Below are 19,949 nucleotides of genomic sequence, written 5' to 3' on the forward strand. Positions count from 1 at the left end.
CTCCTATTGTTTGTACTCCATGTAACAGACAACACTGAGTGCTGGGTGACATGGGTGCTGTCAGAAGGGCAGTTTGGTGATTGCACACATCTACCTCTAAAGAGTTATTAGCATGTCTCTTACTTCCCTGAAGCCATGACAGGCACACAACATCTGAGGATCACCAGCGGCCACAGACTGTCTCCTCCTTGTCACAGCTGGAGCCTCCTGATTTTCATAGAAGACAAGAAGCTATTAACTGAGAGCAGCAGAGATTGGTACTCTGTAAATGTGAAAATTGTGGCTGGTGGTTTAAGCGGCGACATCTCCAGCTTCTGTCTCAGAAGACACTCTGTGGGTGTAACAGATCCCTTCCAAGCTGGCAAAGGAGGGATTACAATGTCTACTTTCCCAGTTTACAAGTTTATCTGCTGAAGCTCACAGAGAGACTGGAAGGTGAAGAAGAGATGGGATGTGTTATGTCAGGATGGAAATGGCCAAGAAGAACTTCTGTGGATCATATAGCACCTGAATCCACATTATCCACCCTTGACCTGTCTCTGCAGCAACGTCACCTGCTGTTAGAATCGTGGAGACTCATTCAGCAAGATATTGCGAAAGTTGGAGTTATTCTGTTTATCAGGTAAGGCAGGAAGCACTTGTCCTCCTCTAAAGTATACATTATTATCATTTAGAAGATACAAAATGTACAGTATTATTGCAAAGTTGCAGTAGTGAAAGGGTTAGTAAGTGCCAGTCATGTGATTTCAGGCTCTTTGAAACCCACCCTGAGTGTAAGGATGTGTTTTTTCTCTTCCGGGATGTGGATGACCTACATGACCTGACAAACAGTAAAGACCTGCGGGCCCATGGACTCAGGTAATATATAAACTGTTTTCGTGGATTGAGGGCCTGATTCAGATATATACGCTAATGCAATCGCAGCTGCGATCCTGTACACAGCAGCAGTGCGAAAATACGCTAATGCTAGCAGCCGTCTGGAAATGTACTGAGACGCCCACCGGCGGCTTCTCAGATCCAAGCAAGTGCGTACAAACATGCTGCGGTGGTCGCAGATCCTTCGATAGTTAACCATCTGAGTAATCGCATGGTGGCGCAGGAATTGAGACGCTGGCACCAATTTTTCAGCGTATAGAATCACAGTAGTACAATAAGACACGCCCCAAAAACTTTCGCAATATACCTGAGTTTTTGCCACCACTCCCCGTAACTGCCCTCAAATGTTCCCTTAATGTCAATCATTTTGCAAAGAAATTCCGACTGCGAGCAGCATCGCTTAGGTATCTTGGCACGCAACTGTGACGCATGCGTAGTCGCCCAATAATTGCTCAACTGCGTAAATATCACCATTCTGTCCACATCTGAATCAGGCCCTAAGACACAGCTGAGGGAGTTCCTGGCTCCTGCTTCAACAATGCTTGAACGATCCTTCTTTGTGCTACACTTACCATCAGCAAAGCAGACAATTCACTGAATAACATCTTTTCAGCAGAGTGTGACAGGATAGGGAATGGAATTGTAATACACTAGTGTTAACAGGATATTAATATATCTCATGTGTGAAGTTAGTGTCACAGAGGTATGTTACACCTCCCCCCTCTATGGCACCTCAATCCATTTTTCATGCTTTTTGCCTTCATAACAAAGCATCAAAATTGCAAGTACAAGATGTATGTGTGCTTATAATACATTGGACAGGACTACTTTCTTAGAAACCTGTGCATTCAGATTTCTAAAGAGATTACACCCATCTCTGAAGTCTAATTCACACCCATTGATCATGCCCATTGTGTGTACAATATTAAATACATGTAAGAGGACAAGCCATTGAGGACTTGAAACCAAAGCTACAGTACCACCTACATGCATATTAGACCCCTATTTTTCCCAGGGCTCAAATACACAGGGCCGAAACTAGAGTAGTGCGACCAGTGCCATGGCGCAGGGCAGGGGGCACTGTTTGGGCGCTGTCAATTTTACTATTTATTATCATTCTCACTTGTAGCTTCCTCTTCTTTTATCCCCAGCATTTCCTGGCCTCCCCTATCTCTTCCACGGCCCTTTCCCATGAGGCCATGGCCCTTTTTCAGGTGCACTATCTTATGTCCCTATTTAAAAAATGAGGGGGGGGGGGGTGGAGGCGCCAATGCTTTCTCTGGCGCAAGGCACCAAAAAGTCTAGTTACGGCTCTGCAAATACAGACCCAGCAAATCAATTAAGCTACCCTTCTTATCTGCTTCAGTTGTAAGGTGGGACTCCTCCTTAGCACTTTTACGGTATACTTGCAGGACGAGTCTCGCTCATCGTTGACTCATGCAAAGATCAAAGAACTAAACATTATACTTGCCTATCCATATCTGTATTTCTTGTTGGTAGGGGCGGAATGATAATGTCATCTGGCTGGTGCACAATTGTCACTGCCCAACACTACTTAAAAAACTGCAGAGGCAAGAAAGGTGTCTATTCTTCCCCCTTTCAAATGGTGTGACACCAGAAAATAACCTACATTACAGAAATGATTAAGAAGTCCAGAGATGGAGGAGAAAGGCATGTATCTTCCCCATCCTGGTTTCAAGAAGGTCAGGTGCACTCTAATTTGAGAGAGCGGATTCCCCTCTTAGTAGTTATTGATCAGCGTTACGTGGTGATGCAGCTTTAAGTAGTTACTGATCAAGGGACACATTACTAGGCAAGGGACTAATCTGAAACTATAGGGCCACACATCCCCTTATCCTTCACACCTACAAGCTAAAGCTTGGCCATAAACAGCTCACTGACACGGAGGAGGGGAGGAAGAATGGGACAAAAATCTGACAGTTTATGGAGGCAATCTCCATTCACAGCATGATGTTGGCTGAATGATGGTCGGGTCAGTCATACAGGTTTGACAACCAAACGATCCAGACCATTTTTCAGCATTGTCAGGTTGTAAACAATTATTGCAGGGTTGCCGACATTGGAGCAGCCAAGCCAACATAGCAAGAGGCACGGCGCGACATGGGCGTGTGGCTGAATCGCATCATCTGCCCCCGGCCCCTCTGCCTGGGGTCAGAGTATAGGTGGCCAGCTGAGAGACTTGTCTGTTTTCCGGGTGACCGGGAGCGCCGCTCAATATTCGGGAGCCACCTGGCCGTTCCAAGAGAGTAGGAAAGTATGGATTACTAAACAAAGCAGAGCCATTAGAAATGTAGCATTTATGTTGCCTGATATGTGCAGGAAAACACAATGTGAAATGTCTGTATCTGTGCAGGACCAATGACCCATGCTTGCCTACTTTTGAAAAATCATTTCAGGGAGATTGTGAAAGCAACATATATGAGTGCATTTCACACTGGACGTGTACTGCTACATCTGAGAAACGTGCAATAAAATGGATATCCAAATATAAACGAGCCTCAAAGCAGTTAGTAAGATCTACTTGTTGATGAAAACACACTGATACTTTTCAGAAAATGCATGTAGTCATAGGGATCATTGTGCCTTATACCCAACGCAGGGGAATTATACTAATTAGCCATTTGAATGTATATATCTCAAACTTTTTTTTTTATATATAACAGCTTCATAATGGGGGTAAGGTTCAGTCAGGGAGACTAACTGACAATCAGGGAGAGTTGGCAAGTATGCAATGACCAGAGTTGCGCTTCCTCACCCCAGTTGCTAACTAGATTTGCATCTCCATGACCCTACTGTTAACCAAAATTGTGTGTGACTAAAGGGGCCTATCCATTACATGACAGGAGGTTTTGGTCAGATTGTTCAGAAAGTCGTCTAATGAATAGCCGCAAGGACCAGCGATGCGCGTGCACACTGGGTCCTTACCGACCCCGACTATCGACGGAACATGCTGGTCACCCTGACGACACTCATCAGGTTCCACATGTTCCCAGATAGGAGGTCGGGATCCTGCACTGGCGACCTGAAGGACTGAACGCTAGTTTTTCAGGTCGCATAATGGATAGGCCTCTTTACAGCAAGCCCTCTTTATCAAAGGGCCCCTGTGGAGCTGAACAGGCAGTATGTTCACCCCTGACCTATATGTATGAAGCAGTGAAAACAGTGAAGTGTGCCAGTGGAGAAGTTACTCATGGCAACCAATCAGTTTCTACCTATCATTTTATAGAATGTATTTGATAAATCCAACTTTAATAATGCTAATTGGTTGCCAATATCTCCACTCTGCTTCATATATCTACCCCAATGCATACTTGCCAACTATATTCCTCATCTTCGGGGAGACTCCCTGACATAGTAGCAATCTCCCTGAAGAGGCTAGAAATCTTCCTGATTGCACCTTACCTCCATGATAGATAGATATTTTAGATAGATCTATCTATCTATCTATCTATCTGAGATGATTAGTATACTTTCCCTGCATTGGTTACAATGCATAATGGTCACTATGGCGACATGCATTTTCTAAAAAGTATTAGTGTGTTTTCCTCAATATGTAGTTCTTATTACATATTGGGGCTTTGGGGCTCATTTAGATGTAAGTCAGGTTTATAACACGCCTCTCATATGTAGCAGTACACGCCCACTTTACCGCCGCGCTCAAAGGTGTTGCTTTCACAATCCCCCTGAAATGCTTTGTCAAAAGTAGGCAAGTATGCACTACAATGCTGTACAGCATGCAAAGAAAAGGTGTAGTAGGTATAGCCGGCGGTTCAAATCCCAACAAAAGGTAAGTATGTTCTAACCTAATTCTACCCCATAACCCTAACCCTCCCTTAGGGGTGCCTAACCCTAACCTCCCCCTAAGTGCCTAAACCTAACCCCCCTTCCCCGCAGCCTAAACCTAAGTCTCCCAGGGGGGTGCCTAACCCTAACCTCCCCAAAGGGGTGCCTAACCCTAACCCCCAATTCCCCTAGCCTAAACCTAACCCTCCCAGGGGGGGGGTGCCTAACCCAGTCCCAGTATGCCGGGTGTCGGTCTGTTGGCATATGGATAATTACAGGCGTCGAGTTTTCGACGCCTGTCATTAGTACCACGCCGGGATTAGAGAGTCGGGAAGCCGGCAGTCGGTATTTAGACTGTCGGCTTGCTGACTACTTCCCCAAAGAAAACATATGGGAAATAGAAGGTGGGAAGACCCTGCTCTCTACAGATTATGGACAACAGGAGATGTAGCAGATGAAACAAAAACCACAAGTGCTTGTTATGCAAAAAGTGAGTTTAAAAGACCAAGCAGCACCCTGCCTTAGTAATGTTGCTTGGTGCACACTGCCATCATTTCACTATTCAGCTGGACCTATCATAATTAAAAACAAATCTTCATTTCTGCTATACAAGGTTATCTGTTTACATATTTGCTTACCCACACAAAACATTAACTGCTCATATAATTACTAGCTTAAATATGCAGCTCATCTATGGCAGTGGTTCTCAAACTGTCCTCAGGACCCCACACAGGTCACATTTTCCAGGTCACCCAGCAGGTGCACAGGTGTATTCATTACTCACTGACACGTTTTAAAAGATCCACAGAGCTAATTATTTCACTTGTGATTCTGTGAGGAGACCTGGAAAACATGCACTGTTTGGGGTCCTGAGGAATGAGTTTGAGAACCTGTGATCTATGGCAATGGTACCACCTGGGGCCACGTTAAGGGCCCCCATCATCAATGTTAATTTGTAAGCTGCCACAAGCTCCACAGCGCTGGACCATCATCATAACAAATTATTTCAAGTATAATTTAACAAGTAAATGTAAGCTAAACAAGCATATGAGATAAAGGGTAGAAAAGACCTTGCTTGTGAGAGCTTACAATCTAGAGATTTTGATATCCCCACTCAGTGGTCCTGTCATTTTGATTAACCATTATGGTTCAGCAAGTATATTGTTTAGCCTTAGGCAGTTTTAGTTTCCTTGAGAACTATGACCTTCGTTATCAGAGTCTGGATTGTGCAGTACAAAAGCTATATACATCATATTGCTATAATAATCATTGTGAAATACAGTGTGACTCACCAAGTCATTCCTTACCAGGGTTCTATCATTTGTGGAGAAGACAGTCGCACGGATCGATAACTCTGCTCGACTTGAAGAGATAGCGTTGGAACTTGGCAGAAGTCACTACAGATATAATGCTGCTCCTAAATATTATCAGGTAAAAAAACTCAACTTCTATTGGAAGATAGGGCTACTGCAACCTGTAAAGCAGTAACCTAGTTTGCAACTATATACAAGAAAATGTAAAAAATAAATTAGTATAGAAGCCACAGGATTTAAAGGAGCAATAGTTTAAGATGGAAAGCCAGGCATGTTTGGGATTTAATATTATTGCCCTTTTAAATCCAGTGACCGAAGAAGCAACTGCTTTGTAAAGTAAATTTTGAAAAGTGGGCAAGTGTCCAAGAGCCTGCCACCACCCGCCCACATCCGCAGTGCCAGCCCTAGTCAAATTAGTGCCCTAGGCAAGATTTTGGGTGGCGCCCCCCTCCTTGTGGGATCCTGAAAAGTGATGTGGCCTCACAGAAGGGGCCCTCACATAGCACAGCACAGTATCAGCACACACCCTCATTCACCGCCCCTATCCTAGCACAGCACCCCTCTCCCAGCAGTGAGCACCACAGCACCCCGATCCTCTCCCAGTTCCAAACTTATGCTGGGTACACACGGGACAATCTGTTCAGCGAACGATATCGCTGAACGATCTTCCTTGAAATTCCTGGTGTGCTGAAAAATATTGCTCATCCACACACCAAAGATATCACCAACGATGAACGACCAACCATCACAAACCCCTATGGAAAATGCAAGATATCTTCCAGATTGGCACGCATTGTTGGTCGTTCATTGCACACACACGGAACGATATATCGTTGCACGGTATCGTTCATATCATTACGCTATATCATTCAGTGTGTATGCACCTTTACTTTACTTGAGCAGAGCCTGCAGAGCTGTCCAACTCAAGGTACAGTAAGCTGCGGGCGGCAGACCCGCTTTTCCAGTCTCAGGCTGGCAGGTCGCAGCTATGTGTGATAATTGCTGGAGGTGGAGCCCAGAGGCATGAGGTGTGACTCACTACTACTAGCACCGCAAAGGGACATGGTGCAGCAGCCCTCCTGCGACCATTACTTAAAGTCCTGAATGAGCCTCTGCCCAAGCGCAAAAGCTTATTCTGATTATGTGAAGCCTCCAAGCTGGCGCGGCGCTAACAACTAGCCACTGTCCAGGTGCTTCATCCCTGCAAAACGCTGCCAGCTGTTCCGCCGCTATCCGCTCAGTTTGCTTCTGCCAGGCCCGATCGGAGCAATCACTTGAGCTCAGATCGTGGAGTCTCTGCCAGCCGGCAGCAGGGACCCCGACCATGCCAACACCAAACCTCCACTGGCCCTAGGCGGGCTTGGATGCCCCTAGGCATTTGCTTAGTTTGTCTATGCCTAGGGCTGGCTCTGCCCATCTGCCTACTTACCGGGTGAAGTAGGCAGCCTAGCCTGCAGATGATGGGATTCTCACTGAACCGTGTCATCGTAGCCACGCCCCCTACTGTACAATGTAGGTAATCTCTTCGTTGTTAAGCAGGGGGCGTGTCCACGATGTGGACCTCCTATGCTGCATCACGCCCCCATACTGCCCTCTATGTCACACCACGCCCCCCGCCATCCTCAACTGTACCGGCCTGGCTGTACCCTCCCAGAGGGGCAGTCAAGAAGTCAGCAACTATTATATGATAAGTGCAGGAACTTGCAGAGATTGGGGTCCCATGATCTCCTACCCTCCAACATGACCCCTTCCGTCCAGTACAAAATGCTCTGCTCCTGGACTTCCCACCAAATTGATGATTGCAGCCACCTGTGTTGAGCTAGTTAATAGATGAGACAGGTGTTTCACCACAGGTGGCAGCAATCATTAATAGAGAGAAATCCAGGAGCAGAGCTTTTTGTACCGGGTGGAAGGGGTCATGTTGGAGGGTCTGTGATCTTGAGCTGCAAGCTTAAATGTTTCAATCAAATAATGAAAAAAAATTCCTGTGCTTTTATTTGCTAGATGCACATAGATTTGCAGGGGCGGCAAGTGCCTATAACAATTGGGATAATCTGGATAATGATCTTATATAATTCACCTACCCTCCAACATGACCCGTTCCAATAGGTACAAAACACTCTGCTCCTGGACTTCCCACTTAATGTACATACCTCCCAACTGTCCTGCATTCAGCGGGACAGTCCCGTTTTTCAGGGTCTGTCCCGCTGTCCACAGTGTCCGGCAGTGGGGGGGAAGTTGGGGAGAAAGTGAAAGTGAACACGGCAGCTGTTCACCTGTGTAGGGAGAGCCTGGGGGCTGCCCGGCATCTCGAAGAGTGCTGGGCACGGCCCCTATAGTGACATCAACGGGGGGTTGCCATGAGGCTCCGTCTCGTTTCCAAGAGGCCCTGCCCCTTCAAGCAAAGCCCTATCACCTTTTTGGACGCGCGCGTCTCCGACAAGCGAAGTGTCCCTCTTCGTGAAGAAGAAAAGTTGGGAAGTATTCATGTATGATTGCAGTCACCTGTCTTGAACTAGGTACGTGATGACACAGGTGTTTCAGCACAGGTGGCTGCAATCATAAATTAAGAGGGAAGTCCAGGAGCAGAGCATTTTGTACCTAATGGAATGGGTCATGTTGGAGGGTCTGCATTCACAGATTATCAGGGGAAGTGTGTAACCCTGGTTAGGGGTTAGAGAACTATATTGTATAAATAAAACTATAAGTTATGTGGTAATTTATCTATTTACATACAAAGGGAATTATTGAAAATTAACAAATAAAAGTAATTCATGTATGGATATTTATTACAACACGTGCATTATAATTCATTACAATATATTTGAGAATATTCAATGGAAATTATATATATATGACACTGAAGTGTATTGTATATAGTTTTTGTGTACATTGCCTGAGGATGTGCCCCAGTGCCCATACCCTATAGCAGAGGCGGAGTGATATAGTGGGGAGTGATTGGGTTCCTGTCAGGGAAAGAAGGGCAGGGACATAGAGGGGTATATAGAGCTGTCAGCAGCAGATGACAGTTGGTCTGCTGATCTCTCCTTTCAGTGCCTGCCCCCCTGTGTCCCGGGCAGCAGATGAGCGAGTGGTGATGTGCTGCCAGGCGCAGGGGGGTAGAGCGGAGAGGAAGCTCCAGCCTGAGCTGTGGAGTTCGGTGGGCAGAGGTATTCACCCTGCCCTGCTGGGTTTACTGTTGGCTCCATTTATAGTCTTGGGTCCCCGGCCGGGAGATTCCCCTATTTCCGCCTAAGGCTTGAGCTCTACCTGCCTCTGGAAGTTTCTGAAGCAGCTCGTGCCCCACTGTCTCCATCTGCATAGAAACTAGTTTAATTATTGTATACTGGGGCACCTTTTACCCTATCAGTAGCATCAAGCACACACTTATACATACACACACACACACACACACACACGAATCACGTACAAATACACCTATATTAAATCACATATAGGGCCTGATTCAGCTTTGGGAATAGAGTGAGAATTAGCACTTAATGTGAACCTGGACAAACCATGTAGCAATGCAAGGGGTGTAAGTACATGCACTTTTTTTTTGCATGTAGTGTAAATACTGGCTGCTTTTGTATGTAGCCCACAAATACTGCACAGCTTTATTATTATACTGCACTTTAGATGTCAGTTTGGACACCTCCCTCCCAAATCTAAATCTCTCTGCATATTTTAAATCTGCCCCACCTGCATGGTTTCACCAAGCTGATCTGCTAAGTGCTAAATCTCACTCTATTTCCAAATTAGAATCAGCCCCATAATGTTAATACATAAATATTCATATAGATCATATGTACAAGTATACATAGATTTAATATTATATAATAAAACTACTGTACAGGATTGTACATAACTTATTTAACACCTGTTACCTTTTGTACTATCTCAATAAAACTACATTCCACTTTTTAATGTGACCAGACATCACATTCATATACCATTATATAGGCCCTTCTAAGTACAAATATTCTACTTGGTTTTTTTTTTGGTAACAAGCAAAAGTGTTACAATTATCTTTCTATTTTGGCAGTGATATTACCACGAGCTGGTAACTTATATAGTACGGGCAAAATCGAGGGCAGGAAGATAGGCTTTGTGGATCAGGCAGCTACAGAGCTGTGTATTGGCCTTCTGATGACATATTACACAAAATGGTTGCTTCCTCCAAGGACATAATGTATGTCTCTCAGATATACCAGTGGTTCTTAAACTCGGTCCTCAGGTCACATTTTCCAGGTCACCCAGCAGGTGCACAGGTGTATTAATTACTCACTGACACATTTTAAAAGATCCACAGGTGGAGCTAATTATATCACTTGTGATTCTGTGAGGAGACATGGAAAACATGCACTGTTTGGGGTCCTGAGGACCGAACTTGAGAACCTGTGAGATATACCCTAGGCTGACAAATAGATGCATTTGTAAACTAACCACTTGCCTGGCACGATCGCAACAGATGCGACCACAACAGGCTGGGCTTTCCCTGACATTGCCCGCCGGGGTAGGGTAAAGTAGAAGGAGCCGTGACTCCTGTGTAATCCCGGCGGCTGTTCTCTGCAGCCGGGGTAAATGTCATAAATGAGCCAGTCTGCTCCTGTCTGTACTCAGCGACTGCTCTTCTCTTCAGCCTCCGGGGTAATGTGATAAAAGTGCCCATGAATACCGCCCCCCTAGCCTACCCCACCGTGACTATGACAGTGGGTCGGTCCCTATGTGCAACACAGAGAGGCAGAGATGGCCATCAACCATTGATGATTTACAAACCATCAATTGTTAACCATCTATGGTTTTGCCATCGATGGGGAGAATCAATGGTTCTCACCTATCAATGGCACAGAGCCCGTTGATGTTTTTTTCTTAAAATCAATCTGGGACATGGAGCGCGGCTCCGCGTCCGACACAACCTCACAAATCCCTGTCCCCAATGGTGATTGATTCGACTTCCTTGAGTCAGAGAGCAGGGCTGACCATTGGTGGGCAAAACCATCGATGGTTTCATACCCCGGAGGTTAGCCACCAATGGTACCATCGATGGTTAATCTACCGCTGGCCATCCCTACATAGCAGTGCCTCTGCTCACCCCGTGTGCAGTGTTTTTCCGATACATAGATTTCCCAATAAATCTGAATGTTTTTTATAATTTTTTTTTGGGGGGGGGGGGGGGGGGGGATGGTCGGGTCAATATTAGTATTGATGGTTCCATGAATCTTTTTGATCATGGTTAAATAGTTTAAAAGTTCAATTGATGTACGATATACCATAAAATTGCCTATATTTATGGTATATTGTGTTTTAAAAAAAATCCAATACAATTTAATAAAAAATATATATATAAGTGTTAAATATATGTTCTTGACCTAATTCAATCATAAAAAAAAAAAAAAAAACTGTCGGAGCGGTGTAAACAAAATAAAAATCGTCAGTTAAGAGCCTGATTCAGAGATTTACGTAAATCTGATATTTACACAAATCTTCCATTATTAATGATCTGCGCACACACAGGAGATCTGGTCCTTCAACATCTATCACAGTGCCCCAAAAGCCACAGCATCACTGACATGCTGCTGGCGTTCGGGGGCGGCGATTGAAAACTGTCCAGAAGATCGGGGCATCTGCCCCATATTCTGGGTATTCCGAAGACGGTGGCTGCGTCCTTGAAAGAAGCTTCATGCAATTGATCCGATTCTACGTCTTCGGACACAACAGCAGATCAAAGAAGCCGACAGTGGGTGTTCGTTTTACTTAAAACGCCTCCTGCAGCTTTTGCATAATCTTGCACTGCCGCTGCATCTTTGTATGGTAAAATTAGGGTACATCTATGAACCAGGCCCTAAATGCATGCCTGCAAATTCTGCATTTAGTAAATGACCCTTGATGTATTGATTTGCAATTACAGCAGAGGTTCGCCATTACTTTCCAAGGGTATGCATGTTTGAGTCCAGATGGTTAAATCAAATTGTCCGAGGTACTAATTAAGTCATCTGTACTAAAGTATGGATATCCTTAAAACCTGGACTGTAATGGCAGAGTTTGGCAATCTCTGAATTACAGGTTGGTAGATGCATTGCAAACGCTAACATTTTGATATATGTTGCAGTATGTGGGGACTGAATTTATTTCAGCTGTTCGTCCAATTTTGAAAGATAAATGGACACCAGAGCTGGAGAACGGGTGGAAGGTATGTAGTAGTAGCTTTTTCAGTACTATTCATATTTCCCTGTTTAAAAAATAAAAACTATTTAGTTGACATAAATGACATGCAAAATGACAGATGTAGCATTGTACACAAAACTATAATACTAGCTTAAATGGTAAAAAAAAAAAAAAAATCTAAAATAAATCGGGCAGTCTATCACTTTGCAGGGGCATCTGCAGGTTATTTACCCACATCAAATGTCGCATATGGGATTAACCAGTAAACACTCCCACGCCAAGACAGCGCTTACTACGCTAATTGCAGTTTAATAGGCACCTCCAGTACCATGGATGTGGGAACATATTTTCATTAATTTCCAAATTAAGAATATTTACATTTCCTATGGGAATATTCATTAATCCACTCTGCCCTTAAAATATGCAGAAACAGCAGTTTCCACATATTTTAAGGGCAGAATTAAATAACTCTTAAACTGCATACACACAACGATTTTGTAAATTAACGATTTTAGTAAACGCTTTTCGTTAATTTTTTCAAGGGAAAAATAAATGAAAATCATTTACTAAAATCGTAATGAACGATTTTTTTGAACTACAAACGATTTTTGCATATTCCCTTATTGAAAATCGTAAACGCGCATGAACGACAATCGTTCACCGTTTTAACTTAGAAAGTGAGCGATTTTTTTCAACGCTTGAACAATAAACGATATTGTTAACAATATTCGCTCAAAAAAAAAAAAAATCGGTGTGTGTATGCACCTTTAGATTAGGGATTAGCAATAAACTGCTAAAACTGTTGCAAGGCATGCTGGGATGTGTAGTTTTACTGCCCTGCTGCTTATTTGGGTATTATGAATATATGGGGGTCGTTCAGACCCGCGAGGAAAGTTCGCTCGCAAGCGGGTCGATGTTTGGCAAATGCGCACGACGGAGGGAGCTCCGTCGTGCGCATGCGCGAGACCCGGCGAGCAACGAGAAATACGAGGGGGCATGCTGTCGATGGTGAGCGACAGCACGCCCCCTTTGGTGGGCGTGCCGGGGGCGTGGCTGCCAGACGGAGGCGTTCCCATGGGAACGCCTACCGTCTGAAGCCGGCCCCACTGACATCAGTAATGATGTCAGTGGGAGTGATTTTGGCTCTGATAAGAGCCAAAATCACTCCTGGGCTTGCGGAAGAGAGACCCTACCGCAGGGTCTCGTCGCAAGCCCGATGGTCGCGATGGTCTTTGACCATCGCGACCATCAACATGGACGCTCGCTATAGCTGTGGGTGGTAACCCACAGCTATACGAGCGTCCATGAGGCCGCTCCAAAAACAGGTAGGAGGGCTCTGGTCAGAGCGTTCAGCTCTGAATCAGGCCCTATGAACCATATCCTGAAATGTTCTGTACTGCAAATAACTTTTTTCTTGCTTTGTCTATACTTTGCAAAGTGCTGCGGAGCCCTTGTAGCGCCATATAAATAATGGAGCATTATAATAATACCGATGCAGCCACCACACATCCAGACCGCACTGAGGGCCTTATTCAGAGCCGCTCGTAAGTGGCCGCTCGTTCGCTCTGAGCGATGTTCGCACAACTGCGCATGGTTCGCAATGCACATGCGCAAACCAGTCATTGTGGTCGGAAATCGTGCGCTCGGAAAACGAGGGGCTGCTAATTTGATTGACAGAATGTACCGTTTGTGGGTGGTAACAGGGGAAGGTGCTTGAAAACGTGGGAGTGGAGATCCGAACGCAGGCGTGCCGAACGGTCAAAAGGGCGTTTAATGGGAGTGCATAATTAGTAAATGGAGCGTCATCGACCACGTCACTTGGTTGTCTTTTAGCCTGAACTGCTCGCAGGGATAGCGGGAAGTAAAACCTACCACAAGCACTGCGAGCAGTTCAGATGCCTTTCGATGTTCCCGATTAATCAAATCGGTAACGGAGATGACGTGTGATGCGAACGGCAAAGGGGCGTCTTTACAAAATAGCGAGCGTATTTTTCGGACGTTCGCTCAGACATAGAGGAGTCAACACACCGCAAAGAGCGAGCGCTCAATTGAAATATCCAGCCCCTTTTTAAGAACGAGCGTCCGCAAATAGCGTCCGGGTCTGAATCAGGCCCTGAGGCTGAAAGTAATCTGCCCACTTGGCCCAAACAAAAAATGACTGGACCATTTCCAATCTTACCACCCACCCGTGTGTCTAAATTAGACCATTCTCCTATCACACAGGACAAACCGTGGTGTCACAGCAGATGTGGTCACATTAAAGCTCTACAATACTTTCCTGTGTCAGTATCCGATCTTTAACATTATGACAATGAGGTTACAACATTGTAAAGAGTATTTATATATAACGGTCTGTTATCCCGCACAACGCACATAGGTGATTGGCTATAAAACATCAAAAATCTGAACACATTTCCTGTCTTAAAATATTATTATAATTATATAATTTCAGCAGTATGAAAATAAATCAGAGGTGTGTCCTTTATCATTGTTTGCAATCATAATAATCACATTGTGGTTTTTTTTGCACCACCAGAGTCTCTTTGCCTATATTTGTGCAGTGATGGAAAGAGGATACAAGGAAGAAGAAACAAGAAGGACAGGTGGAAAGACGAGTACACCTAAACTCCCCCATCAGAAACAGGCCATGGCTGTTTAGCAGACAAGCCAGAATTAACCTTATGACATTGCCCAAGGAGATATACAGTGGAGTGTAGGCATCAACCACTCTGGGTGGGCGCTGCTTTACAGTCTTCATGCCAATCCACCATGTTACTGAAAGGTTTGGTTAAGCAGTTTGGCTATACGATGTGCTGTAGTCCTCAGTAATCTATGTTATCAGTGGGAAAACTAATGGACTCTGTCTTGTCATAGGACAGTGGGTTATACTATACAGTTTATTCCTCATTAGAAAGATATTCCAGGGACCTTGACAGGAAGGGGAAAAAGAAAAATAGCAAGAAAAAAAAAAATGCCCCATATCATCATTTATAGAATATTTGTGTCTACGTAAGACGAACATGTGATTGGATAACATATGTGCTTTAGGTCAGTATTTCAGTGAAATATAAGTTAATTAGACATTAGAATTATGATACAAAGTTTAACTCCTACATAGAAGTTGTATGTTTACATAAATAAGCTTTGTAAAATGGTTTTAGCATATGAAGAACACTTATTATAGCACCTGTAATGTCAGATGAAACACTAACTACTGATGCATTGTTGCTCCAGTACTATGAAGAGATGTAGAACTTATTATTGGTATGAGATGGTGGGATTGTCCTCTGGCCAAGGAAAGCAGTGCCTGAAAAAGTAACACAGAGCCTTAGAAATTCTTGTGAATTAGTCTTTTGCTCTCGTATATATCTATTGGGCCCTTTTAACTCCACATTGCTCCATCTATGAACACTCATCTTTATGTTGTGGGAAGCTGCTCAGCTACTATTTTCTAACCCTGATCCAGACAGAGATGAGACCGCAAACCAAAACAGCATGATTTGTATGTGGAGGAGCAAGGAAAGGGATATTTGGATAAACACAGGTTAAATTAAAAGTGTAACACCAATAAATAAATATTATACAATGTTCTGTTAATCTACATGGGAAACATATATACATTTTATTTATAATTAAAAAAAAAGCTATGTCAGATCTAATATAAAGAGAGAAATTAAGTTTCACTCCCACATGTAGTAAATTGAATAGTTTGGTGCATGTCAGAAGTCAATAGAAGCAGACCTTGTACGAGCACGACAAGCCAGGCCTCCTAGTAAAGGTTATTTCAGCCCATCAGAAAAAGCAACAATCATCCCAAATGTTCTTTCAGTTAGTATAGACCACAGGTTCTCAAACTCGGTCATCAGGACCCCAAACAGTGCATGTTTTCCTGGTCTCCTCACAGAAATAATTACTCCACCTGTGGATCTTTTAAAATGTGTCAGTGAGTAATGAACACACCTGTGCACCTGCTGGGTGACCTGTGTGGGTTCCTGAGGACGGAGTTTGAGAACCTCTGGTATAGACCATTTATGTATGCCTGGAGAAATATCCACCTGTGTTCATACAAGGACTCCTATTTGCGTATACACACACATTACTGAACTTACTATACAACTAAGCAGATGAGCTCTTCTAAGCTTATTGGTCATATTTACGATCAACTGATTGGCCAATATATCTGCCAGCATTAGTCTACATATACCAGTGATTTACAACTCGAGGCACACTACACAAGATTTTAAAATTGTAAAGGCAAACTATCCAGCGATGCAGCATTCATGGCCAATGATAAAACACACACATTGGCTCCAACATAAAAAAAACAACAACAACAACAACACACACATACACCTCTTCAGGAGTAAACCACACTACAGTACAAGTGCACTGAGCTGACTGCTGCAGCAGTGATTGAAAAACGCTGATGTATACGGTGTGATACGCTTCACATTCTGCTTTAACTGAACTACTCCTGTTGTCACTAAGGACCATATTCAATTTGGAGCAAAAAGTCAGAATCGGCGATAATTTATCGCTGATGACGTCATTTTCACCAATTTCAATTATCCCCGTATTCAATTTCAAAGACTTTTCGCTGGTGCAAAAAGTCTTTGATAAAAAAAATGGGGATGTGTTCACCATGTTTTACATGGCGAAAAAAAGTACGGAATTCGGGTTTCGGGGGGCAGGCTTAAAAAAACAAAATAGCCTGCACCCCTGGGAATGTCATTTAAAAATAAACGGTGTCAAAAAAAAGTTAATAAAAATAAAAAATAGGGACACCCCAAAAAAATAAATTAAAAATGTGGGGTGAAAAAAAAAAAAGGGGAAACAGTGTTTAAAAATAGAGAAATAGGTTCAGAGGTATTCTGCAAGTATGCGGCAGGTGTTTTCTAGAATAGGCTATTGGCGGCAGGTGCATTTTTGCAGAATTAAAAAAAAAACTTTAGGGACTTAAAAATATGCTAGTACCCATTTTCATGTACCCCAAATTTGATGGGACCACTTAAAAAAAACCTAAGTGCTCTTCCGCATCGCTTCTTCAATGTCGGGAAAAAACATCTGCCGCGGCCATTTAAAAACCCGACTTTCTTCTGCAGGCATAGTGATTCCCCATGTCTGGACATCTTTAGGGGGGTTCCAGGCACATTTCCCGAAAATACCAGTTTTTTTTTCGCCGATCCTAATTCGCCGGGTCCCATTTTTGCTCATTTTAAATTGAATACAGGGATAAAGCGCCTGATACTTTATCCCCAGAAAAGCTCCGATGTGGAGCGAAAAGTCCAGCACGGACTTTTCGCTCCCATATTGAATACAGCTCTAAAGCTGCATACACAAGTAAAGATTATCTGTCAAACCAACCAACTAGTTGATTGGTTGTAATGAAAATCTGGTAAGGTATGAAAGCAAATGACAATCAGCAATTTTCTCCTAAATGCTAGAAAACAGATGAAAATAGACGTCAGACAAGTTTGTTAAATGTTTGATCTAAACAATTTGTTCAAACAACAGTTTTTGTCCATTTTCTGGCATTTGAGAGCAAATTGCTGATTGTCATTTGCTTTCATACCTTACCAGATTTTCATTTCAACCAATCAACTATTTGGTTGGTTTGACAGATAATCTTTACTTGTGTATGCAGCTTTAGTGGTTTATCATAGAACACAGGTTCTCAAACTCGATCCTCAGGACCCCAAACAGTGCATGTTTTCCAGGTCTCCTCCCAAAATCACAAGTGAAGTAATTAGCTCCACCAGTGGAACTTTTAAAATGTGTCAGTGAGTAATGAATACACCTGTGCACCTGCTGGGTGACCTGGAAAACGTGACCTGTGTGGGGTCCTGAGAACAGAGTTTGAGAACCTCTGTTATAGAAATATGTTCTGGTGTAATTGAACTGGGCAGTCATTTTATCATGAATGTAGTCACCAGTGTACCAGGTGTAGTGCAGCTGGTGTGTAGTCCTCTGGGTCCAAGAGGCCATTTCTCACAGCAGATGCCAGGGTCGAGGCAGATGGACTTTGTGGTGGGTCAGTTTAAAGAGACAGCTCAGTCCCTCGTCTTCTTTTACCTGGGCATGGCAGGAGAGCATGTGGACCAGAGTGAGGTTTCACACCTCAAGAGAAAAACACACATGCAATTCTTCGCTTGGCGTTATTGCCAATGGCTCACTGCTTTGTAATTTCTATGCAACTATGACACAAATTAGCCACTGTATGGCACTGCCAATTAACATACCGGTGAAATTTAAATTGGACATACATGAGCAATTTACTTTAACTAGTTTTTGCCTTGGAAATGATACATGAAAAGGAAGAATAAGCCTTATATTGGATTTCTTTTACTAGAAACAATTAGTGAAATATAGTGTATGATATATGAACTATTCTGCACACAACTCTTTTTCAGGTCTGCATTTCATAATAAGGAGCAGGATATTGATCTGACAAAGTAAATTCGATACACAGATCCTTACAAGATAGTGCCACGTGCGTCAAATTAGAAGCAAAACAAAAAGGCATTACCAAGTATAAAGCTGCTGAATATACATATCTACTCTATTCAGCAAATTCAATATGTAGGCATCAGCATTAGGAAATGTCAATATTGTATAAATACTGTGGTATCCGTATTACCCCCTTTTCCATTCTACTTCTGACAGAATCCTACCCAAGTATTCACTAACCTGATTAGATCTATAACTAACTTACTGCCCTTGTTCAGTAATGGAAGCAGAGTGAGCCTAGGGCACCACTCTACTGCTGGAATCCTGACACTAGGAGGTATAGTTACAGAAGTGCGGGTTTCTAGAAGTGGAGGTGTTGCCCAACGCAACCATATTCTAGCTATTATCTTCTAGAACAGGGGTGGGCAATAAGTGGCCCTCCAGCTGTTGATGAACTATAAATTCCAGCATGCCTTGCAACAGTTTTAGCATGGCCAAATAGCAAAACTGTGGCAGGGCATGCTGGGATGTATAGTTCTACAACATCTGGGGGCCGCTTATTGCCCACCCCTATTCTAGAAGGTGCTAAATAATTAGAATCTGATTGGTTGCTATGGGCAAAAACTCCACTTCTGCATTTTAGTATATATACCCCAGTGTCAAGCAAGCATTATTTATACTGTGTCAGGACCTCATAAGCAATGGTGTGCAATGTAGTGAATTTGCAGCAAATACAGGGGTGGCAGCATTACACCAGATGTCATCAAACCAATCTGGTATGTGATGTAATCTGCTCATGATCTGGTCAATTCAGCAATGTGCATTTTCTATCTAAAGATGCCAGCGAGCATTTATTATTACAAATTGCACAGCTTTATGCACTACATTACCAAATGTTTGTGGACACCGCTTCTATTTCATGTGTTTGGCCATTTCAGTCACACCGCTTGCTAACAGGTGCCTACAATCATGTATACAGCCATGCAGTCTCCAGTGCTCTATAATGCCCCTTTTACATTAAATTCCCAGGTCCAGTCTTGATCACTGAACACGGGTTGCAAGCCGTGTCACAGCGGCTTGAAACCTGTTTACACCGCAGGCTAGACCCAGGTTATTGCTGGGGCTTCTCTTCTGTCGATGACATCTCCAAGTGCCTGCGAGCAGGCTCTCCATAGGGTGTTAGCAGGACCCGGGTTACACAAGTCGTCCCAGTGTTCAACCGTGCTTGCTACCGGATTTCCGGGTCACTTGACAATTATTATTCTAGATCCTTGAGGATGAAATGGATAACCAATTATAAGCCAGGTTTTATCAGACAACATTAGCACCCCCACCCTCACC

The 19,949-nt window shown here is 43.6% G+C and overlaps 1 protein-coding gene across 1 annotated transcript; it reads left to right on the top strand.

Moving 5' to 3' along the window:
- Positions 1-446: 446 nt before the first annotated feature.
- Positions 447-14,820, top strand: LOC148442956 (neuroglobin-like). The gene is made up of 5 exons (XM_088463478.1): positions 447-622; positions 751-858; positions 5,991-6,111; positions 12,106-12,186; positions 14,698-14,820. The coding sequence occupies exons 1-5, from the start codon at positions 447-449 to the stop codon at positions 14,818-14,820; spliced, it is 609 nt and encodes a 202-aa protein (XP_088319604.1).
- Positions 14,821-19,949: the final 5,129 nt, after the last annotated feature.

Source organism: Taudactylus pleione, unplaced genomic scaffold (assembly GCF_031769625.1).
Source record: "Taudactylus pleione unplaced genomic scaffold, aTauple2 ptg001381l, whole genome shotgun sequence".
Classification (NCBI taxonomy): domain Eukaryota; kingdom Metazoa; phylum Chordata; class Amphibia; order Anura; family Myobatrachidae; genus Taudactylus; species Taudactylus pleione.

What these genes read in the sequence shown, in the direction of transcription:
- LOC148442956 (XM_088463478.1), top strand. Translation starts at nt 447, where the DNA reads ATGGGATGTGTTATGTCAGGATGGAAATGGCCAAGAAGAACTTCTGTG. An exon ending in CTGCGGGCCCATGGACTCAG is followed by an intron (nt 859 to 5,990) that starts GTAATATATAAA and finishes ATTCCTTACCAG; the next exon opens with GGTTCTATCATTTGTGGAGA. An exon ending in AGCTGGAGAACGGGTGGAAG is followed by an intron (nt 12,187 to 14,697) that starts GTATGTAGTAGT and finishes TTGCACCACCAG; the next exon opens with AGTCTCTTTGCCTATATTTG.